The sequence below is a fragment of the Bombyx mandarina genome, chromosome 18 (genome assembly GCF_030267445.1).
Source record: "Bombyx mandarina strain Sakado chromosome 18, ASM3026744v2".
Lineage (NCBI taxonomy): Eukaryota > Metazoa > Arthropoda > Insecta > Lepidoptera > Bombycidae > Bombyx > Bombyx mandarina.
Genome location: NC_143224.1, coordinates 3544976 through 3570213, shown reverse-complemented (window position 1 = coordinate 3570213; position 25238 = coordinate 3544976). Strand labels below are relative to the sequence as shown.

Here is a 25238-nt window from a genome sequence, read left to right as displayed (position 1 = left end):
TAGATTATTATCAAATATTTCAAAAAAGATAATAAGCGTGTCGTATACTTATGGCCTACAGATCACGTGCGATTCTTGTCTCTATTAGGCAAAGTGGTTTATCCTGAGCCAATTACTCGCAAGCCCATATTACGGACGAAAGAATTTAACATTTGCCAATTTATTAGGGGTAAAAGATTTTTTCTTGGGTGATTTTAAAACGTATCGGCCACTGGATTAGGTTCGGTTTGCTCAAAGCACACTTCCTTATGTAACATAAAATTCTAAATACGTAAATCAATTGAACCTGCTTTAAATTTTTTCATCGATTTTAAACTTCGTTTTACGTAACGCATCGGGCTTGTTTGTGTATGTTTTTTTTTTTTTTTTGCTTAGATGTGTGGACGAGCTCACAGCCCACCTGGTGTTAAGTGGTTACTGGAGCCCATAGACATCCACAACGTAATTGCCCACCTTGAGATATAAGTTCTAAGGTCTCAAGTAAGTTACAACGGCTGCCCCACCCTTCAAACCGAAACGCATTACTGCTTCACGGCAGAAATAGGCAGGGTGGTGGTACCCACCCGCGCGTACTCATAAGAGGTCCTACCTTGTGTATGATACAAAATTAATACGTGGAATTCATGTTTTGGTGTAGGTGACGGTATTTATGTTTTAACAGGGAACCAAAAGTTTGTTCCTTATTTATCTCGCTTTTGTAAAAAAACGTTGTCAAAATCTGCTGAGGTAAACAGTTGATATTTTCTTATTTGAATTTAGAGATTTAGATTTCGGTAGTCTTTAGAGACTGAGATCTCCTTATTATATTAGATATCAGCTACTACACGTTGAATGCTATGAGCAATATGTAGTTTTTGATAGTATCTCAACACTTTCCCCAATTTTTTGCCGACATGAAAGCAACTACATTGGGTTTGATAAAAGATAGTAAGAGAACAGAAATCAGACAAGCTAAGAGATCGGAATATAGTCGGGATTAACGGACGATAAAACGCCCAAGAACTTTGTCAACAGAAAATTTGAACCGGATAAATTATTTAAAAATGTAACAAAGTAGCAACTAAAGGCTGTTTTACTTTTAGCAAGCAGATAAAAAATAGGGGCACGCTTTTAGAGATGGTTTACAAACTTAATATAAATATAGGTGAACAATTTATTAAATGAGGAACATCGGCCTAAGTCAGTATTATCATAGGACGAACAAAGTGGGCGGATAATAAAACGCTAGTTCTGTGTTTAAAAATTCTATGAATTTAACCAGTTTATGTAGCGTAGATTATTTAAAAATAAAATTGTTTCAAAATTTTAATTGAGTGCAAACCATCTAAATTCTTGAAAAAATTAAATCCCTAGATCTTTTGTCGAAATATATAGACAAGCTCACGTTTAACATAATGTTAAGGGGCTATCAGAGCTCATAAAGATTCCATGATTGTCATCAACCACTTTCAACGTGAGGTTGAACCTTAATAAGTAGTAGTAAGTAACTAATGATGATGATGAACCTTAAGTTGTGTTATCTATCGATGGTCCCACCATTAAGCTGGAATTCATGACTTCTCAGCGACAGAAAGAGGCAGAACAAAGAGGCAGGACGATGGTATCCACCAGTGCGGGCTCATGCCGACACTGCCCAGTCAATGTCTGTTAAAGTCTATCGCGCACATCGATATTATATCGATGATCGCGCAGGGCGAAAGGGGGAATATTTTCCCCCCTTTCGCCAGGATATTCCCTTAATAAACCAAAGCCCATGATTCTTCGTAATTGAATAGGACAGTTACGCTGATCCCATGGACAATATTCTATGGGCCATGGATCAAGTACTTTGAGTTTCATTTTGGTAGTGATTTAAATTGCTATTTAGATCTAAGTTGTTCCACGTTCAAGAACCAGCATATAAAAATTCTTAAAAATAATCTAAATCCGCTCGACAATCGAACGAGGATCTCGTGGTACAGTATCCTAGTGAGCTAACCACAACTCCAACAATGTGAAAAAAAATGCAAAATTAAATAAAAAAAATTTATTGCTCGGTGCCAGTAATATTCAGGAAGCCCTTTTAAAACTGCAGTATTCATGAAAAGCGAAGCTACTGTACTAAATAAAAGTAGGATTTAAGGGAAAGTAATAAATACGTACACTTACGAAGACAGTCCGCTTGTGAGTACGATGGGAATGATACTTAACGGTTATTGCATTGTTTTTAATTTCTGGGCGGGGCGGATGGAGTACGGCAGCAGGTGAAAATCGATCGGATAATTAATAAAGAATGAAATTTATTATTATTCTAAAATACCTTGGACGCGTGAACTCATTTTTTTTAATGTCGTTCTATTAGAAATAAATAATTTAATCTATTCATTTATTTATTTATTAGGCACATACGTATTACAAGCTAAAAAGATACACGATAATTAACAACAAGTAAAAAATCTGGCTTGTAATATTATAAGCCATGTGCGCACGACTAAACAAGACAAATGTGCTGAGTTTCCACACAATGCTTCTTGCAATTATAGGACAAAACAACACGATAACGAAAACAATTTATAAACAATAACATTACTTAATCGACTATTAACATGGAAAATTCCCTTGAACATTTTTATACATGTAAAAATATCCAATTCAGTTGACGACTTTGCCATTTCGTTATAGGTGCGGGACATTTGAGTAATTGTTTTATAATAAGATATATTGTTTTTGTAAGTTAATAATGTAAACACATTGTTTTGGTTGACCCTACGAGCAAAGTAATTTATGAAAATAATCATTAGTAATAAAAGAAAATAAGCTCGATCTGATAGCTCCTGCTATTTGTAGCCTTTATCTAAATTCGTTCAGCTTAATCTGGTTTTCGAAGTAGATGTTAATAGTTGTACATATGTAAGCCTCCAACTAGTTTAAAGGGACTTTAATTTTGAACAAAAAACATTCAAATTTAATTTTGTACTTAAATTATAAGCATTACATGAATCTCATGTTTGATGAAAAAAAAACCGATTATTTTGTGTATGATACAAATTCTTTACTTACCGTACCAAATAATAGCGGTCCACCCCATTGACTTTTGAATAAAAATGTCGATAAGTATATTTATCGAGACCATTTTTTTTTACTTAGATGATTTTCATAATAAGAAAATAGTACATTACGCCTTCGGCTCGGGTGGCAATTTTACACGCGGGAGGAAATGTCCTACTTTTCTCTCTTGGTGCACATACTATTTTTTCTCCTACCAGGCCGAAAGTTCGTGGAGTATCGAGCCGGGGTCCAGGGGCGAAGCCCTGACTCTTAAAATACCAATTTAACTGTTTTTTAATTTTTAAATAAACTACTACTAATTGAATAAGAACTGTCTGATGAACTGATGAATGACTCATTTTTGTTTAATACTTCACTATTAAATTTTATTGCCTTTTGTTTATTTCACTTTTACACTAAACACAATATTGCAAATTACCCGAGCACAAGAATTGCGGAGGATTTTAGGTGCGTGAGAGCAGACGTAAACACTAACGCGCATGCGCACTTGTCAGTACCCAGGGGGAAAGTTAGACTTTCTTCCCTGTACAGCGGGAGGAAAAGTTAAACTTTCTTCCCTGTACAGCGGGAGGAAAAGTTAGACTTTCTTCCCTGTACAGCGGGAGGAAAACTGAACTTTCGGCGTAGGTAGGAGAAAAAATTAGTTTGATTTGATATTTGATCCAAATGTTTGTGAAGCAATTGGAAAAATTAGGCAAGTATCTATGTACATACGTCAAAATTTCTTTACTAAAGAATAAGCATGCATACTCGTACCTACTGCTTCTGAAATTATTTCCATTCCGTTTATTTTTTGTAAATATTGACGGAGAATCAAAATTAAAATTGAATAAACAAAAATGAATGAGAAATAATAAACATAAACAGCCTACAATCTTTTTATTGTAAAACAAACAGTCTAATGACGGTGCGAGGTGTTCAATCCTATAATATTCTTAACTTATAGTTTGTAAATTGATACGTTCCTGACACGAAACTAAAGGAGTGATGCCGATACAAATTTCATGAGTTGAATTTATAATGTTCTAAAGAACGATTTCTTTTTAGCTTCGGCCGTCATGCGACCTAGTCGGTAATGACGGGCTTAGGAACTGATTCATGAATTGTCGGTCATTACGGAATACTTTGTACCTAATACTTTATGTTTTTGCGTTGCGAATCGAAATCATGATGCAGGTTTTTATGTCATTTTGTGTTTCTTTTTGTTCGTCTACTTCTGATTTCTGATCATAGTCATATAAAGCCATGTATTGCATTGGACACCCGTCGTCGTACAACAGAAGAACTTCAAACTTGTGGTAGGACCTCTTGTGGGTCCGCACGGGTAGGTACCACCACCCCGCTTATTTCTGCCGTGAAGCAGTAATGCGTTTCGGTTTGAAGGGTGGAACAGCCGCTGTAACTATACGGAGACCTAAGAACTTATATCTCAAAGCTGGGTGGCGCATTTACGTTGTAGATGTCTGTAGGCTCCAGTAACTACTTAACACTAGGTGAGCTGTGAGCTCATCCACCCATCTAAGCAATTAAAAAAAAAAAGACGGCTTCGAAATTAGTTGGGAAATTACGATGTGCTCTAGTATTTTGAATTAAATATTTGGGACTCCTTTCTATTCGTTTCTTCGTCTTTTATGCATTCCCGTTCCGTTTAAATCAAAATTTAAAAATAACTTGAATGGAAATCCTATGTAATGTTTGATGGAATTTTGGCATAACTTTTTTACATCAATACGCGCGCTCCCAAATAGTTTGAATAAATGCACCCACTCATAAGGTTTCGTAATGGTCACTTATAAAAGGCTTATTACATTTGGCTGAATTTAGTCGTCTAACTACACTGTTCTAAATTCAGTTACGGAATCAATTGTCAGTTTAAACGCGACGAAGTAAGACGTGTCGCGTGCGTTAGAGGATAGCCCCAGTATTGTCTAGACAACAACAATTTTTTTGTTTTTGTTGATTGTTTCAATTTCTCAAAATAAAATAAAATAAAAACAAGAATATCGGTGAAGAAATATTTATTGCTGTGCGGAATGTTAGCAAATATGAACATTATGAGTGATTTAGAACCAGCAGACTTCAGAAATTTTCTATAAATGGATTCGATCTCGTTTGACCTAATATTAAACCTTGTGACACCGTTTATTCAAAATCAGGATACTATCCTACGATAGTCTATTATATATCTATTATATAATTATTATACATCTAATTCTACGATAGTATAAGTCCAAAAGAAAGATTGGTTGTAACATTAAGATTTCTTGCAACAGGAAATTCGTACCAAGATTTAAAATTTAGTTCTTCAATATCCCAACCCCTGATGACAAAAGCTATCCCTGAAACATGTCGGGCTATTTATAAATGTCTGGCACATTAAATAAAGGCGACCGAAATTAATACTTTTTATTCGGAAGCAAAAAATAAACTAAAACGTCCTCACGCACGAAGAGCTATGGGCCGACTGAAGCCATTCAGTAACTAAATACGATTACACCTTCCTAAATGCGTTCCTAATTAGGTTTCTAAATGATTCAGTCAGTCAGAAACCATCCTTGCTACTGAATTCAGTAGACTAACTTACTTAATGCTATTACACTTCACTGAAGTCAGTCGTCTGAATTCAGCCAAGTGTAATAACCTTATAAGTGTGACGGGGATTAGTTGAGTCTCGCGGTTTCTCCTACATTTGGAGAAGGTGACACAAACTGCCTTAATATTGTTCTTTGACAATTTCATTCTACATTAAATTTGATAACTTGATATTCATGAATTTGATAATAATAGTTTAAACGACTTTTTTTTACATTATACCATAATCTAAATAGAAATAGACAAAAACAGTAAAATACTATGTTGTGCTCTTTTTTTCAGACGATTTCTTTTGTATATTATTATTTATTGTTATTATTTAGTTTAAGTGTTTAACTAAACCAAAGAGAAAATAAATATTATCTGAAACCAATTTAAATCTTGAGTCTTTTCATTAATTATCGTGGAAATACGGTAGTTCAAAAAATGGAAATAAATTTGTTAATCATCTAAATAAAAAATCTAAACGAGATATTTTTTTTTGGTGTAAATCTCTTTAATTTTAAATGACCAAACTAATTAAACAGATCGATTAATTAAATAAGACACCGACTAAGTCGCAGTGAAACAAATAAAGCTAAAACACTATTTATTAAAACAAACATTTATTAAACTTCAGATGAAACAAAAACCTTGACAAACAAAGTCCTTATTAAATACGGATACAGGTGTTCTATTAAGTTTACAGAAATTAGCCGAAATCACACATACGGTAATATTAATTTAAAAGACTGTCTTAAGATAATGAAATTATTTTAATTAGAATGTAACCCTTTTACTAACTAGTCTGGCGACCCTAGGCCGGAGGACATTGGAGGTTGTTAATCGTAAAAACCCATATTTTTCTTATTTAATGGATTTCGCCATTGTTACTACAGTTGCAGCGTTTTATTTATTTTCTGCCGTAAAAGATACAAATTATTGTTACTATAATATTTTATGATTTTCGAATCTAATGGAAACTTCAAAACAAGCCTCAATTTAGTTAAAAAAACACACACCAAACCCTGACTAAGTGGAAATGAAAATACTAATGTACAAGCATATCCACCACCCTGTATATAAAAAAGATTATATTTTCATTTAGGTACCGTTGACAAAGTATTTGTTCCATGAACTTATTTGACTGTTTAAATTTTATCATACGCTTAGAACACTGTTGCCGTGACATGAAAGGGTTGAACGAATTTCGCAATTTATTGGGTAAGTACCTTCAGCGGTTTTTGGAACTAATTTTACTTCCCAGAAATCGTACAAAACAAATATATGTACCTACCTATGTTGTGGCTAAATATCATATAAAACTTTTAACCTTATTGATTCTGTTTCGATAAATTTACATTTGTAACAATGTATTATTTGAAAAGTAGGTAATTGGTTTTTTATGTTTGCAATGATATTAATGTTACTTATTGTTCAAATGTTCATGTTTATGATTTTATGTTGAATTTGTTCTTTTATTGATTGTGTTACGGTTGATACTAGAGTGGTGGAGTACGATTTATGTACAAGTAATAGTTGCGAAAAAGACAGAACGCAAATTTCATTATCCTCGCCCGTTATTTTATGTAATTTCACTTGTTCCCCTGTAAATGACTCTGTAATTCCTTATTGCTTGTTAATATTATGAGCTATGTTACAGGAGAACCCTACACACTAAAACACACAACATTGACACACGAAATTGGTAACAATGGTATTATGAATTGTGTTCAAAAATAAATTAAGATTATACCTAGTTAGGTCATAAGTATTGTCACACAGTAAAAACTTTTCTTTTAGAATGCTGGCCACAAAAAAGGTTATTGAATTCGAATTTCGAATTGTTCATGAAAATAAAAATGTACACTTTTAGAATTTTAGTCATTATTAAATATGGAGTGGACGCTTAAAGAAGACCGTGTTGCAGTTATTGCGTTGCATCGTTGTGGTTACGCGCCAATTCAAATTTTTAACATACTGAAAAATTTGAATATAACCAAAAGCTTCGTTTGTCGTGCCATCAAACGATACAATGAAGACTCTAGTGTAGATGACAGGTCAAGAAGTGGTCGCCCTCGGTCTGTTAGGACTCCAGCAGTGATAAAAGCTGTGAAGGCGCGAATTCAAAGAAATCCCAAACGTAAGCAGAAACTTCAGATGGCCCAGATGGGGTTAAGCAGAACCACGGTGAAAAGGGTGTTAAATGAAGACTTAGGGCTTCGGGCATATCGAAGAAAAACAGGACATCGTTTGAATGCTCGTCTAATGGACCTGAGACTGAAGAGATGCCGCGCTTTGTTGAAGCGGTACGCGGGAAAAAAATATCGGGAAATTCTTTTTTCGGATGAAAAAATTTTTACCGTAGAAGAGAGCTACAACAAACAAAATTATAAAGTGTACGCACACAGTAGTGAAGAAGCGAGCAACCGTGTTCCGCGTGTCCAACGAGGTCATTTTCCATCCTCGCTCATGGTATGGTTGGGAGTTTGTTATTGGGGCTTAACAGAGGTACATTTTTGTGAGAAACGTGTAAAAACGAATGCAGTTGTGTATCAAAATGCAGTCCTAACGAACCTTGTGGAACCTGTTTCTCATACCATGTTCAATAACAGGCACTGGGTATTCCAACAAGATTCGGCGCCAGCTCATAGAGCGAAGAGCACACAAGACTGGCTGGCGGTGCGTGAAATCGACTTCATCCGGCACGAAGACTGGCCCTCCTCCAGTCCAGATTTGAATCCGTTAGATTACAAGATATGGCAACACTTGGAGGAAAAGGCGTGCTCAAAGCTTCATCCCAATTTGGAGTCACTCAAGACATCCTTGATTAAGACAGCCGCCGATATTGACATGGACCTCGTTCGTGCTGCGATAGACGACTGGCCGCGCAGATTGAAGGCCTGTATTCAAAATCGCGGAGGTCATTTTGAATAAACTTTAATGTCATAAGAATCTATGTTTTGTTAAGTTCATTTTGGTATATGAATGGTTACATAATGAATAAACTTGTTTCAATTATTTTACATTAAACATGTGACAGAATTTATGACCTGACTAGGTAATTATTATTATTATAGTTTTTAATACTCATTTGTATTTGTAGGTTGCAAGAACGGGTGTTGTAACTTTTATAGCTGTTCTTTCAACACCTATCTACAGTTTTATGCCTCAAGATAGGTAGCAGAAAATACATAGCCGTCTCTAATCACCGCTGATATTTGAAAAATAACAAGCTTCTCCCTCCATCTTAATTCATAAAAACAAGTCTAACAAATTGCAGTAGTTATAGCAAATGCAAATTTAATATTATATAATTGTTACCTTCCTGTTATAAACGTAACCGAGGATGTATTTTTTGCAAACCACGTGCAAAGCTTTCTTTTTTAAATTTTATTTAAAAAAAAATGGTAGAGATAATTGCATTTAACTCAAACGCGGCATAAGCGCAACCTTCTGTAGAATTCTATCTCATTCTTTCGCAATCTAATCTTTATAGGAATAAATGTAAAGGTTTTTTAACCTACTTCAAAAAAGAGGAGGTTCTCAATTCGTGTGTATATTTTTTTTATGTTTGTTACCTCATAACTTTTGACTGGGTGAATCGATTTTGATGATTCTTCTTTTATTAGAAAGCTTACGCTTCCCGCGTGGTCCCATTTTAATTTAGTCCAGTTCTGATAATGGTATCCATGAGAAAAACGCATGTTATACATTGCTAAGCATAAATTCAGACCTTAGAATTTAAAATCAAAGCAGTACTAAAGAAGTTTTTACTTCAGAAACTGCTTCCAATATAACCAATCGTTTTCATACGGATTCTGTATTATCTGGTATATACTTTAAAATTTAAAAGTATTCTTTGAATAAGTCCCATTCAGAAATGCTCGCATATACCTAGTCAGGTCATAAGTATTGTCACACAGTAAAGACTTTTCTTTTAGAATGCTGGCCACAAAAAAGTTTATTGAATTCGAATTTCGAATTGTTCATGAAAATAAAAATGTATACTTTTAGAATTTTACTCATTTTTAAATATGGAGTGGGCGCTTAAAGAAGACCGTGTTGCAGTTATTGCGTTGCATCGTTGCGGTTACGCGCCAATTCAAATTTTTAACATACTGAAAAATTTGAATATAACCAAAAGCTTCGTATGTCGTGCCATCAAACGATACAATGAAGACTCTAGTGTAGATGACAGGACAAGAAGTGGTCGCCCTCGGTCTGTTAGGACTCCAGCAGTGATAAAAGCTGTGAAGGCGCGAATTCAAAGAAATCCCAAACTTAAGCAGAAACTGTTGGCCCTTCAGATGGGGTTAAGCAGAACCACGGTGAAAAGGGTGTTAAATGAAGACTTAGGGCTTCGGGCATATCACAGAAAAACAGGACATCGTTTGAATGCTCGTCTAATGGACCTGAGACTGAAGAGATGCCGCGCTTTGTTGAAGCGGTACGCGGGAAAAAAATATCGGGAAATTCTTTTTTCGGATGAAAAATTTTTTACCGTAGAAGAGAGCTACAACAAACAAAATTATAAGGTGTACGCACACAGTAATGAAGAAGCGAGCAACCGTATTCCGCGTGGCCAACGAGGTCATTTTCCATCCTCGCTCATGGTATGGTTGGGAGTTTGTTATTGGGGCTTAACAGAGGTACATTTTTGTGAGAAAGGTCTAAAAACGAATGCAGTTGTGTATCAAAATACAGTCCTGACGAACCTTGTGGAACCTGTTTCTCATACCATGTTCAATAACAGGCACTGGGTATTCCAATAAGATTCGGCGCCAGCTCATAGAGCGAAAAGCACACAAGACTGGCTGGCGGTGCGTGAAATCGACTTCATCCGGCACGAAGACTGGCCCTCCTCCAGTCCAGATTTGAATCCGTTAGATTACAAGATATGGCAACACTTGGAGGAAAAGGCGTGCTCAAAGCCTCATCCCAATTTGGAGTCACTCAAGACATCCTTGATTAAGGCAGCCGCCGATATTGACATGGACCTCGTTCGTGCTGCGATAGACGACTGGCCGCGCAGATTGAAGGCCTGTATTCAAAATCACGGAGGTCATTTTGAATAAACTTTAATGTCATAAGAATCTATGTTTTGTTAAGTTCATTTTGGTATATGAATGGTTAGATAATAAATAAACTTGTTTCAATTATTTTACATTAAACATGTGACAGAATTTATGACCTGACTAGGTATATCTAAAATTTTATACAAAATGTTTAAATATTGATATGCGATACAAAGTCGCCGTAACAAGTCAAGATATACTGAAATCCATATTTAATCACTTCAACACGAACTGGTCTAATCGGTGTCCCACAGCCATAAATATGTTTTCCACCGTGCAGGGATTAGCTGAAAATAGTTAAAAAAATTTGAAATCACTTTCAAACATGAACTAAAAAGTAAATGATGCCTAGTGTAAAGATACTTTTATTAAACTAGGTACCACGATGTCGCCTATTACTGTTACCAATCAGTTACGTCTGAAGGGCACGACAGCGGTTAAGTAATACAATTGAAATTTCAACCTTATGTCTCAAGGTGGATGTTAGCATTTACGTTGTGATTGATGTTTGTGATTGATGTATCTAGGACCCAGTAATAGCTTAACACCACATGGCACATAGCCAAGAAATCGATTTTCCATCTATGCATAATTTTTTTTTGTTTATTTAATTGATTTCCTTACGAATATCAATCCACTGGTCTTCGTAGGCAGCGTCAAGTCTAGCAGCCCTAACTGCATCCCGTATAGCATGAGTTATTACTGCAGCTAGAGAGAATGCCGGTTCGCCAGTTGCTGGTTAAAAAGATACGCATTATTAAAGAGTCAAGTCAACAAAAAATACGAGATTAAGCAGTCAAAGTAGTTTTAATTAAGTTTACTTTACCAAATGACAATATTTTTCGGTATAACTTTTTTTAAATAATAAAACGTTTAATAATTTTGACATTTAGAAATTGCCAAAGCTTTAAAAGGCCAGCTTAATTGCGTAATCAAATGTTTTTACTAACAAGTAAATACTAATATAGAAGGGTAGTAGCTCTGCTCACACAAATTCCCAAAGCATAATTTTCATTTTTTGAATTCTGAAACTTCAACACGCTCTTTGATTGTGGTTGGCTGCATTCACATTATTGTGTCTATTCGCTCCGATAAAAAGATGGACCTTGAACTCAATTGCTTATCAAAAATACCTTTAGATTGTAGTACTCCGGTAGGGTTGTTGGAATTCCTCCTGAAATATATTCGGAAATCTGCCGGTATATCCTTAAGACCAGGAGGCTTGTACGTCCAAGTACGATCCGTTAGGAGCTTTCCAGTTTCCTGATCATAAATCACTTTTTCCGATGTCCAATAGCCGAGACCCATGATGAACGCCCCCTCTATCTGAAAAACAAAACGGTACTAAAAGCTATGAGCCCTAATTAGAACTACTATCTATTTGACTCAACTTGATTATCTGTTTGAGACAATTTTCGTAATTAATCATCAAGTAATTATATTTGTATCAGGTTGATTCGTTTTCAGAACCCAATATAAGACTCTGTAATTCATGAATTCCTTCGTCAATTATGAATGAAAATCATTGAATATATTGAGTGAAAAAGTACATTTTTGTTCGGATTATAGATAATTATATCTTACCTGTCCAATGTCAATTCCCGGACTCATACTTCTGCCAGTATCTTCCAGTAAATCAACTCTCAGCACATCATGGTTTCCAGTTAAAATATCAACTTCAACCTCCATCACAACTACACCATACACATCATATGGCTTTAAGCCATCTTTATTTGAATACATATATGACGCTTGCAAATCTATATCGTTATTGAAAGCTTTTTTAATAATATCCTCCCATTTTGGATCATTCAATTCTTCTTTGATTGGTTTGAGGCGATCCATTATTATCTGGCAGGCTTTCATTGTTGCAAAAGACACACATTCACTACCAATACTACCACCTGTGGCCATTACGTTTGGACTCGTAAAGCTTGTACTAGGTTTTACGCTAATTTTGTTGAGGGGAATATCAAAAATGTATGCACATACTTGAGCTACTTTTGTGTTTAAACCTTGACCCATTTCAACTCCACCATGTATTATCACAACTGATCCATCTGCATGATAAACTGATACAACGGAATTATATGACCCGAAATAAAATACATCATAAGTCATTGGCATGAGTTTCAAGGCTCGCTTTCTCCATCTATTCTGCTTATTGTAATTTTGCACATCAATTATTCTTTGGTCGTAGTCCGAGTCTCTTTTTAGTTGGTCAATTAATTGTGGAATAGGATTTGTGACTTGCATCATATTAGTTAGTCTCACTTCTAAAGGATCTTTATTCAGATGATATGCTACCTTTTCCATTATGTATTCACACATTGCTATTGCTTCTGTTGAAGCTGAAAGTGTAAAAATAGTAAAAAATATTTAAGGTATTTTATAAACTTACATGCAAATTTAAACTTACAAGGAGCTCTACACCAAGTGTTAGATGGGCTATCAGTTGCGGCGCTATTAGCTTCGACGTACCATCTTCGACTATCATAGCAGTTCCCAACAAAATGGGCTGCAGTCACTGGACTAATCGTTTCATTCGCTGCACATCCATTATCTTGATAGAATATATTTTTAAGGTATTGTATTTCACCGTTATTGTCAACACCCACCTGAATATACCGTGCAAATAATTAAAAAAATATATCGAAATGAGTTTTATTTGGAGAAGCTTGAGTTTCGTAATACGTACTTCGAAGTTACATTTTGTTGGTAGCCGTTTACCAATAATTCCCATATTTTGTTGCAAAGGCAGAATAAACCTGCATGTTTTTCCAGTTAGATGGGTAATAAGAGCTGCTCCACATGCTATCTGACTAGATCTTGTAATTTTACCTCCATAACTACCACCAACTCTTCTAATAATCACGTTCACACTAAAAAGCCACATCTATCTTAATAATATTATTCAATATAATGTTACCAAGTAATTACATATCGAGGGGTGAAAGGCTATTTGGCTTAGCCGTCATTTTGGCAAATTTACAGGAGAGAGAATTAAAGTTTAATATTTGGAAATAATATCATAACGAAAAACACTTCTTCAGCTATTTACTTACTATTAACTTAATTGTAATTTAATTAAAAAGATCGAACTGTTGATGCTAATATCAACTAAATATGTAGTACCTTTAATTACAAAGATAAATGTCGCATGTTAAGCTATATAATATGTAATACTATAGACTAATATAATCCATATTTCTTATTAATGCTTATCAATCTATAATATTATAGCCATCAATCAATATTTGCTTAAGTCGAATTAGCTTATATTGAATTAATATTTCAAATTATCGGCCATCTTAATCAAGAGCACTAAAAGAAGAAAACAGAAACATTTATGAATATGCACTTGCCTATTTATGGGCATGCTTAGACATTGTGCAACAGCCATATTAGTCAAATCCAGCCATTGCGTGGAAGAATATATTTCTAAGCCGTCTTCGGTTTTCTTTGCGACGCAAGTTTGTGGCTCCATATAAAAGTGATGCTGTGTTTCAATATTTAATTCCCCATAAATAATACATTTCACATCATGACCAACTTCGACGGGATATATAACATTGTTTTTGGTTATTCGTGTATCTTTATCTGGACTTTTTAATGCGTCATCAATTGTTAGTACAGGTTTATTTTTATTGATAGATTCATATTTTATCGATACTAGTTTAGCAGCCTTAATGGCCGTTTTTTCTCTATCCGCTACTATTATTGCTGCTGGTTCGCCATAGTATTTGACCTGTTTAGAACACAATATTTCTTCATTTACTAAAATCAAAGGTACATTGGTTGGTGTAAATGAATTATTTCCGGGAATGTCCTGTGCGGTATAAAATCCTGAAACACCTGCTATTTTCTGCAAATAAGAAGATACAATTAAATAATCATAATTTTTTAGTACATCGGTATCCTGTTCAAAGTGTTTGGAATACTGACAAAAGCTTCTGTAGTATCAAAACCACTAATAATACTACCAGGTTTGACGTCAGCAGTTACAAAGGCAGCATATACTTCGTCTGATTCTCCTTTTAAATCATTGGCAAATGTAGCTTCCCCGCTGCATTGTGCTAAAGCTTCTAATTTCATCACAGGTTGATTTAAAGGCCAAAGATTTTCATCTGTCTCGAAAGTTTGTGTGCCTTTGGACGTATTCCGTTTAATAACATTACCGCCTGATTTATACTTCGGGTTGATTCGATCATCGGGACATTGACTTATTAATGCCTAGAATTAAAGATGCAAATGCTCTGATTTTCGTTCTATCAATATTTCGTTCTATCACTATATTATAGTATATATTATGTAAGATATTCATGGAGGACATTGATAGAAGCTGAAATGAATTACGAATTTTTAGACAAGGATTCCCCGATATCAGCTGCTTTTTGATAGTAAAATCAGCAGATCGAAAAGTCAAAGATTTTTTTGTTAACTCCAGTTATGATGGTTCTTTTTTATTATATAAAAGAAAATCATATCTAATATATCCATCCATGTATGCAATAATCCGAACTTACTTTGTAATATAAAGAAACAGCCAACATTCTTCTATAAGAAGCAGATGGCTCTGTTGGAGAATTTTCAGGCTTGACTTCATCATATAAAGTCTTCAATGCCTCCTGTATAGTTTCATCGGAAAACGGATCTGTGTTTGATATAATACTTTCGGTTTTTGACGCATGAATAAAGTTTGGTGATATTCCACCGTATACTATTATCGCTTTTTCCAGTATACTCGAATTTTGTTTGAATTTCCAAAGAAATCCTGCGTTGACTATCGCGTGTGCGTTTTGTGATCTCGGCATTATCTAAAATCCAAATTGTTTGATCAGTAATTTTACTTTTTTTTGGTATAATTTCTCGAAGCGTGGTCGTTTTCTTTAAAGTTTATGTACAAAAGCCCATAGACGTCTACTGCTGGACATAGGCGTAGCCCAAGCTTCACAACAATAATCGGTGTTTTGCAGCTCACATTCAGCCCATTCTCGCGCCCTTCAGCAGGTCATCATATCAACAGAAGGAAGCAGAATTGTCGTAGCTTGAGAAAATCAACTTCACACCAGATCCATATCACTACATAGTATAAAACAAAGTCGCTTTCTCTGTCCCTATATTTGTCCCTACGTATGCTTAAATCTTTAAAACTACGCAACGGATTTTGATGCGGTTTTTTTAATAGACAGAGTGATTGAAGAAGAAGGTTTATATGTATAATAAAATCCATTAAATAGTAGAGAAATCAGTAATAAATTACTGTTTCCGAAGCGAAGCGAGGGCGGGTCGCTAGTTTATAATATAGTATGGTAAAAATTGATTTAGCTCAAAATGCAAGTTCGACATTTTCGCTTTCTCCCATCGAATTATTATAGCAATACACTGCGATTACCAGCACGCATGGCATAACGGTTATGGCAATGCCACCCGCAATATGGCTGACAGAAACAACAGTTTGCATTACTAGAATTAATTTCAAAATAAATTAAATAGAAATAAGGTAAATTTATTAATGTAAAAATCCCTTGCAGTAACCTTGTTTGAGGCAATTCGAAAATTATGTGAATGAAAATATGAAATACCTTGTACGTTTTGATCTTCGTAGAACTTGATAATGGGGGTAACATCACATTGATTATTATTTTCCCCTTCATTTCTGTTTCGAGGAAATCTGTAAGGTACATTGTCGATATTTTGTCCCTTTTTTCGGCTAAAAATATTAGATGGGTTAATTCACTTTGTATACGAAAAACATAACGCCACCCTTAATTATTACAATTTAATTAATTTTTTAAAAAACAATTTTGTTGCTTAGATGCGTGAACGAGCTCACAGCCCACCTGGTGTTAAGTGGTTACTGGAGCCCATAAACATTTACAACGTAAATGCGCTACCCACCTTGAAATGTAAGTCCTAAGGTGTCAATATAGTTACAACAGCTGCTCCACCCTTCAAGCCGAAACGCATTACTGCTTTACGGCAGAAATAGACGGGGTGGTGGTACCTACCCATGCGGACTCACAAGAGGTCCTACCACCAGTAAAAAGTTTAAAGTTAATTATTATAGTTGAATTTTAATTATTACCCTATTATTAGTTAAAGTTGTAGGATTTCCGGCGGCATTACTTAGAGAAGTAGGTACACATTTTGTCGCTATTAGGAACATTAAAATTCGCGAACCTTTCGCTTCTTGCCTTTGATTATTTTAACTCTTTATTACATTGCGTGCCACTTACAATTCATTTTGGCATACCGAGCAACACAACCTATCTTACGGAACGGTAGGAACCTTGTTCAAGGAAATCGTTTCAATACACCCTGTACCTTGGATTGGTGTGGGAACGTCTTCTTGTATTCAATACTTATCGGAATCCATAGATATATGTATCACATTGTGAACGCCGCTATCAGCCTTGAGAGGTATGACATTGAAATCTAAATTGTATTGCAAAACTCTTAAGATCTTTGCGGCAGAAAACTTTGCAACTTTATCATTGGGTATAACTACTAAGCTTGGTTTTACAGCAATTCCGAAAATCAAATCAAACTCATTTCGTTTTACGAAATGAAAAATCGGAATTACCTATTGTAATCATAGCTCCAACAGTCTCGAATAGCAAAAATAAATCTGACTGGAATTCCTTGTTGCAGTGTTTCAAGTACAAGTTACCACCGATGGTTCCAATCTAAAAGAAATGTTGAAAAGTTAAATTAGCTATGATCAAATATCTTGTTCGTAAGGTTTTAACAAAGCTATCTAGTAACAGTATATGGTCAACATTTATAATGTACATAAGCAGACAAGCTCAGCCCCTAATGTTCGGTGGTAGCCTGAGCCCACAGATATTAAAGTGTTGATTTCTACGCTAATCTTGAGCCTTATAATCAAAATATTGTACTGTGGTTACGAGTAAACTGCGTTTCATGGTGGAAAGATGATTTCTAGAGATGCAGACTCACTTTAATTAAATATGAAAACCTTTCTTACAGTACTTACATTCCTCACTGGCAAATGAGCGACCAAGTCCATGTGATCATGAAACTCCTTCAAGTAATTAAAGTCTACGTTGTCATCAGAAAGCTTAAGGAATAATTCCATCATTTCTGTTAAAGTCATTCCGGCACCAAGTGTTAGATTAACATCCACGACATATTCTCTTATATCTGTTACGTTAGAAATATCAATGACAAGCTTAGGATAATCTAAGACATGATATACTCCTAAAACAAAAACGTTTCAATATTATCCGATTCTTTTACAATTTATTCCTGAAAAGTGATTCCATGCGACGGAGTTGGAACGAAGCCTAAAGGATAAGATAATCAGTGCGTTGGTATCAAGTGATCCAATCAATTATCCAACCAAAACAATCCAAGCAGGCAGTTACCAATACACATAACATACAGAAGAAAAGTTTAGAGTTTAAAATACTTTATCATTATTATAAATTAACAATTTAAATTAATTTACTTATTTCAACCTGAGCAGAAGTTTTCAAAAATAATTAATAACTTTAATGGTTTTTCGTAACATAGTAATATCACATTAGATCTCTGGACATGTGTTATTTATCTAACCTGTTGTATAGTATTCTCTCAGTTAAATGTAATTAATATGAATGAATCTTTAATTACAAGGGATACAGTTATTTGCCTCCAATGCCTATTGTATGTATATAACAATATACAATATAATTAGTCAGGTCATAAGTATTGTCACACAGTAAAAACTTTTCTTTTAGAATGCTGGCCACAAAAAAGTTTATTGAATTCGAATTTCGAATTGTTCATGAAAATAAAAATGTATACTTTTAGAATTTTACTCATTTTTAAATATGGAGTGGACGCTTAAAGAAGACCGTGTTGCAGTTATTGCGTTGCATCGTTGCGGTTACGCGCCAATTCAAATTTTTAACATACTGAAAAATTTGAATATAACCAAAAGATCCGTTTATCGTACCATCAAACGATACAATGAAGACTCTAGTGTAGATGACAGGTCAAGAAGTGGTCGCCCTCGGTCTGTTAGGACTCCAGCAGTGATAAAAGCTGTGAAGGCGCGAATTCAAAGAAATCCCAAACGTAGGCAGAAACTGTTGGCCCTTCAGATGGGGTTAAGCAGAACCACGGTGAAAAGGGTGTTAAATGAAGACTTAGGGCTTCGGGCATATCGAAGAAAAACAGGACATCGTTTGAATCACGTTTGAATGCTCGTCTAATGGACCTGAGACTGAAGAGATGCCGCGCTTTGTGGAAGCGGTACGCGGGTAAATATCGGGAAATTCTTTTTTCGGATGAAAAAATTTTTACCGTAGAAGAAAGCTACAACTAACAAAATGATAAGGTGTACGCACACAGTAGTGAAGAAGTGAGCAACCGTATTCCGCGTGTCCAACGAGGTCATTTTCCATCCTCGCTCATGGTATGGTTGGGAGTTTGTTATTGGGGCTTAACAGAGGTACATTTTTGTGAGAAAGGTGTAAAAACGAATGCAGTTGTGTATCAAAATACAGTCCTGACGAACCTTGTGGAACCTGTTTCTCATACCATGTTCAATAACAGGCACTGGGTATTCCAACAAGATTCGGCGCCAGCTCATAGAGCGAAGAGCACACAAGACTGGATGGCGGCGCGTGAAATCGACTTCATCCGGCACGAAGACTGGCCCTCCTCCAGTCCAGATTTGAATCCGTTAGATTACAAGATATGGCAACACTTGGAGGAAAAGGCGTGCTCAAAGCCTCATCCCAATTTGGAGTCACTAAAGACATCCTTGATTAAGACAGCCGCCGATATTAACATGGACCTCGTTCGTGCTGCGATAGACGACTGGCCGCGCAGATTGAAGGCCTGTATTCAAAATCACGGAAGTCATTTTGAATAAACTTTAGTGTCATAAGAATCTATGTTTTGTTAAGTTCATTTTGGTATATGAATGGTTACATAACGAATAAACTTGTTTAAATTATTTTACATTAAACATGTGACAGAATTTATGACCTGACTAGGTATATATCAATGTATATAACGTCAAACGCACTTAAAGAGTAAACCCAAGTCACGCGACGGAACTGACACAGATGCGCTTTTTTCATCTGCCTTGCGTCACCTTACATTAGTAGATTAACTATAAATATTCATTAAAAAAAATGCAAATAAATTAGAATATTTTCGGCCTATACTCGAAACATATTACAATTAACATTCCATAACTGATGACATATGACACCGATCTCTGGGTTTTTGGACTGGAGCGTATATAATTGTATTGTTGTAATAATATTTACCTTGTCCTGTATTTCCAGCAATCAATTTATAATCCGTACTCTTTTCTATGACACTAAAAACGTCACTTAAAGTGTAACATTTATACCAAGTGCGATCACCGCAATCTATTACAATCATTTTTGTGGCGATATCATCTAGGAAACACCAATCATCTAGAGTTTTCGAATTTAGATCCTTATTTGGGAAAGCACAAGATTTATTATCGCTGCACATATTTCTTTGTTCCTCAGTGCATTTGAGTCTGAGTGCTTTATTTCCCAAATCTTCTATGTCTGATAGTTTATCTAATAGTTCTCTATCTGCATCTTTAGCGAAAGTTTTTAAAGCGTCTGCTATTGGTCTATATCCTGTACAGCGACAAATGTTACTGGCAAATGAATTTTCAATTTCCTGAGTTGTTAAATCTGCCTTCTTTGTTTCAAGGATGCTAAAATATGTGTTTACTATTTATTTATTAAATGAGACATTGGGTTAATTACCGTGGTGTATAAGATCATTCCTGGTGGTAGGACCTATTGTGAGTCCACACGGATAGGTACCACCACCCTGTTTATTTCTGCCGTGAAGCAGTAATGCGTTACGGTTTGAAGGGTGGGGCAGCCGTTGTAACTACACTGAGACCTTAGAACTTATGTCTCAAGGTGGGTGGCGCATTTACGTTATGTCTATGCGCTCCAGTAACCACTTAACACCAGGTGGGCTGTGAGCTCGTCCACCCATCTAAGCAATAAATAAAATAAAAAAGATATTTTGTGTTTTTGGTGTTTGATATTTTTTCATTATTGATCTTTTTACGAAGGCCAAGCTTAAAACAAACCGTTTAATATATATATGTATAATAATGTATTATATCGGGAGTTTTCTACTAACTATTCAAGTGACCAAGATATTATTATGACTATTCAATTTGTAGAAAAAAAAATTAAAAAATCGGTTGTCTGTAAAGTCGGTTTACTGATGATAGTTGAACGTGACAACGTCATAAGAAAATACTGATGTAATGGTTTCATTTTTCAAAAGAAAATTTTAATTTTATTTGTTTGATAAATATTTTGTATGGACAATTGACACCACATTCACTTTTCACTGAACTTCATTACTTGAAGAAAGCATGTAAATGTATTATTGTATAGCAGCTGTCCACGCGGATGCATCGCTCACTCAAGTAGTAGAGAGACAGATGTCGAACGCTGCCGAATGCGGAGGCCGATTGTGCCTCTTTGTCGCTCGTTGTGCGCTCTCGCTTGCACTTCAAGCCTTAAATGGAACGCCTCAATGAGTCATGTTTTTTCGTGCGTGCAGCCGGCTCCATCGAATTATAAGACGTTGTCACGTGAAAAACGATATTCTCATAGAAATACATAAAAATCATAGATTGTAACAAAAAGTTCAAACGTTTTTTACCTGTACATGTTCATAATCCATCCAGGAGTGCAGTATCCACATTGTGTACCATTAAACTTGGCTAATCTGGTTTGGATGTCATGGTAACCAGTAAGCCTATTTCCTAATCCTTCCACTGTTGTTATTTCCCATCCATGACACGAAAGCACCGACACTAAACACTACAAAAAAAATAGTTTTGTTTCCAAGTAGATTAAATAATCTATTCAAATCATTAAACAAAATTATCAAGGTTACATTGATGTAAATTCAATATTCTTATATTATTAAATAAGAATTAAAATGTACTATTCTTGTTAGAAAAACAATAGAAAATCTTCTTTAAACTGCCTTAATATTCAACAGAAAAAATGTTTCTTCAGGACGTATGTTTTTTTGTATACAGCTAATTTTGGCTTTTTTTATTGCTAAGATAAGTGGACGAGTTCACAGCCCACCTGGTGTTAAGTGGTTACTGGAGCCCATAGACATCTACAACGTAAATGCGCCACCCACCTTGAGACATCTATACTAATATATAAATCTACAGTGGTTTTTACGGATGTTCCATTATAACTACTGAACCATGCATCTGATTGACTTGAAACTTGGTATCCATGTAGAAAATACATGTACTTAATGGATAGGCTAATATTTATATGTGTGTTGGACTCCCTACACCAGTTGCGGGGGCGTTAATGATGAGAATCTTTGTGTGGGGGTGAGCAATAATAATGTTAATTTTAAATGCCCAGCGAAGCGGACGGGTACAGCTAGTAATTTCTAAGGTCTCAATGTAGTCACATGTCACATCACACTTGGTAGCACAGCGGCCAGAATGGCGCAGGATGGTGAACTGCCAAGTACGCGAGTTCGAGGATCAGCGTAAAGCTGACCTTGATTACAAACGCGACCAGTTGAAGGCCCGCCTTCCTGCTGCTATAACCTATAATTATAAGAACGGCGTGCTTACGTGCCCTCAATGCGCAAGGAGTTTTGCCGCGAAGATAGGCTATATAAGCCACCTTACAGCGCACGAGCGCCAAATCGACGGATAGGAGTCAAAGCGGTCGCCATGGCCGAAATCGGTCGGATGTATTATCATCATCATCACATGTCACATCATCAATGTAAAATCAAATTTTTTTCTTTGAAATAAAAGAGAATGCTACAGAATATAGATAACTTACAGAATTGACTGAGAATATCTTCATTTCGTTGTTGGGCGGTAGCGATGCTCTGACGGCGACGACGCAGGCTCCACAGCCGCCCTCGTGACACATCGCCTTCGTACCTCGGAGTTCCGCCACATTCCTGATGAACTCATTGAGCGACACATCAGGACCAAACTTGCCGTCCACTGGACATGGAATCAAGTATTCCAAATCAGAGAAGTTTGCTCGTAAGAGAATTAATTATCTTGATAATTAATATTCCCGTAAACTATTTAACAATGAAACTAAATCAAATCTAAGTAGCCGCTCTGAATCAATACGACTAAGTATTGTTTTTTTAAAGTGCCAAGTGCTGTAGCACTTAGCACTGTAGTGCTACAGTGAGATCTATGAAGTTATTGTAAGAAGTAATTTTGAAAAAAAAGAACTTAAGAGATACTATGGCAAAATAGGGTCATATTTGCAAACAGTTACAGTTTCATTAAGTTTAAAAATCGTATAATTGGTTTTATATCAGTCGGTAAATCTCGCCGGAAGAACTATTATGCAAATGTATTAGAGCTCGTAAGTTTTACAGAAAACTTATTTTATCAACACGATGCCCGTCTTTACGACAATATATTTATCCCTCGAGGGTTTCAAATAAATAGTTTCCGGATACAAATAAACATCAGTCCTGTCATACGACGCTTACCTTCAAAATGCTTAGTATTAATTCGAAAGCTAATTTTCATCGCGTTTAATATATGATTAGCACTTGTATAATTTGCACAACACTCGCAGCCGGAGTCGGATCACATTGATAAATGTCACATTTTCTAACAAACCGTTGCAAGTCGTCTATTTGTTGACGTTAGTAATAACATGAAGTTAATTTTAATGACGAATGGAAACACTCAATTTCGGGTACACAATCACGGTAAGCGATAATCGGCCATGTCATTACGGAGATATGTTGATAATTTAACAAATGACCTAATGATAGGTAAATGATGTCTGTTTTAGGGTTGCGTTTTTGCCGAAAATATTAGGAGGAAACTAGGTGACCGGGCAAATGTTGTTTTGCCATATAATTTATTTCTAGGAAAGATAAATAATCTAAATACCGGCTGCAACGCCATTTGCCGGGCTGATTTGTGAATCTAATCCAGCCGCTTAGGATGAGTTCAGTAATAAGCACACGCACAGAAGAAATATATATATATATATATACAAAAATACCTTTATACGGGAGCCTTTATGCAGAAACCGTAATTATATTTTATGATAGTTATCGAAAAGTTATCGCAACAGGTCCTTCGCTCACTTCGAGTGATGGGGTCGGAAGTCTTCGTAGTAAAAAGATTATAATAAGATTAGACCTACGTCAGGCTTATAGTAGACCTAAGAGGTTTTTTTTAAAGAAACAGCAATGGATGACGCACCGCTTCACTTAAGTTCGTTAACCAAGGGCGTTCATTGAAATACATTGCGCGCAACACAATAACAAGTGGAATATAGTTTTGTTATTCTAATTTCTTTGTGCTGTCGTGCCATTATTAGTACTACCTTAGTCCTAAGTCTTGGAATTCGGCAATGCCTCGTACATGATATATTTATTATATCTATAGTTACTTCAGTTACATTTCTTTCAAACTTAATTAAATTTATTTTTCTTGTTAATTTATTAGATAAATCCTTTTCTATTTCGTTATTTATTATAAGCAGAAGGAGTTTTGCTGGAAGTAATAGAACTATAAACTTCAGGGGCAAAATGTTAATAAGGTTTTCCTCTAATGTACATGCATCGTATTACAAATTTACGCTTTTTGTATAAGAATAAGAGTAATTTGCCTTTTTATTTTTCATTCTAGACTTGCAGAGAATGGGAAAATAAGAAGCCTTATTGACAATTACATTGTCAAAATTAGTGCCATATTTCAGATCTCAAGTAGAGAAAAACTGTAAAAATGGTAGTCGAGATTGGGTTCGCACTCACTTTCATACTATTGGACTAATAGCTTCATACTACGTTTGCCCAAAAATTCATTCGCAAAATTTGAGATCGTGAAAGTAAATAGATTCTATTTTCTTCGGTTTTGCGAATAGAAAACACAATTTTAAAGCTATTATTATGGTTTTATTTCGCGCTTTTTATTGTCATTATATGTATATTTCTGAGGCTTCCAATCATTGACAGCTTTCGTGACCAAATCACAATAATAGACACGTAACTAAGTTTTGATTATAACTCGATTAATCAGAATTTTGTATTATAATGTGTAAATGTGCAAAATGTATATTGATTTCTTGTAACTATACTAAACTAGACTAAACATACCCTGGAATGCCAACAACAAATGTTTCATCACAATCCAAACAACGGCTTAGGAATACATAGATTACAAACAAAATACATACAAAAAATAACTAGTCAGGTCATAAGTATTGTCACACAGTAAAAACTTTTCTTTTAGAATGCTGGCCACAAAAAAGTTTATTGAATTCGAATTTCGAATTGTTCATGAAAATAAAAATGTATACTTTTAGAATTTTACTCATTTTTAAATATGGAGTGGACGCTTAAAGAAGACCATGTTGCAGTTATTGCGTTGCATCGTTGCGGTTACGCGCCAATTCAAATTTTTAACATACTGAAAAATTTGAATATAACCAAAAGATTCGTTTATCGTACCATCAAACGATACAATGA

The 25238-nt window shown here is 35.3% G+C and overlaps 2 protein-coding genes and 1 long non-coding RNA gene across 3 annotated transcripts in view; 1 reads left to right on the top strand and 2 right to left on the bottom strand.

The window, feature by feature from the left end:
- The window catches only part of Snmp1 (sensory neuron membrane protein-1), a 32286-nt gene extending 30019 nt beyond the window's left edge, over window positions 1-2267 (bottom strand). Inside the window, exon 1 of the mRNA XM_028176309.2 lies at window positions 2143-2267. The gene's annotated coding sequence lies outside the window, so the exon portion shown is untranslated. The remainder of the gene's footprint in view (window positions 1-2142) is intronic.
- LOC149500941 (uncharacterized) overlaps window positions 1-20820 on the top strand; it is a 236014-nt gene extending 215194 nt beyond the window's left edge. Inside the window, exon 2 of the long non-coding RNA XR_016324633.1 lies at window positions 20684-20820. This is a non-coding gene — a long non-coding RNA (uncharacterized LOC149500941). The remainder of the gene's footprint in view (window positions 1-20683) is intronic.
- On the bottom strand, window positions 6229-23401 carry Aox2 (aldehyde oxidase 2). Its single transcript, XM_028176144.2, has 16 exons — window positions 23241-23401; window positions 22562-22731; window positions 21393-21553; window positions 19988-20415; window positions 17698-17921; window positions 17284-17386; window positions 16283-16410; window positions 15224-15514; window positions 14643-14930; window positions 14063-14562; window positions 13396-13579; window positions 13117-13315; window positions 12282-13048; window positions 11831-12023; window positions 11322-11432; window positions 6229-10984 (listed from the first exon to the last, which is right to left on the bottom strand). Exons 1-16 carry the CDS (start codon window positions 23278-23280, stop codon window positions 10914-10916), a joined length of 3858 nt encoding a protein of 1285 aa, XP_028031945.2. The 5' UTR covers window positions 23281-23401; the 3' UTR covers window positions 6229-10913.
- Window positions 23402-25238: the final 1837 nt, after the last annotated feature.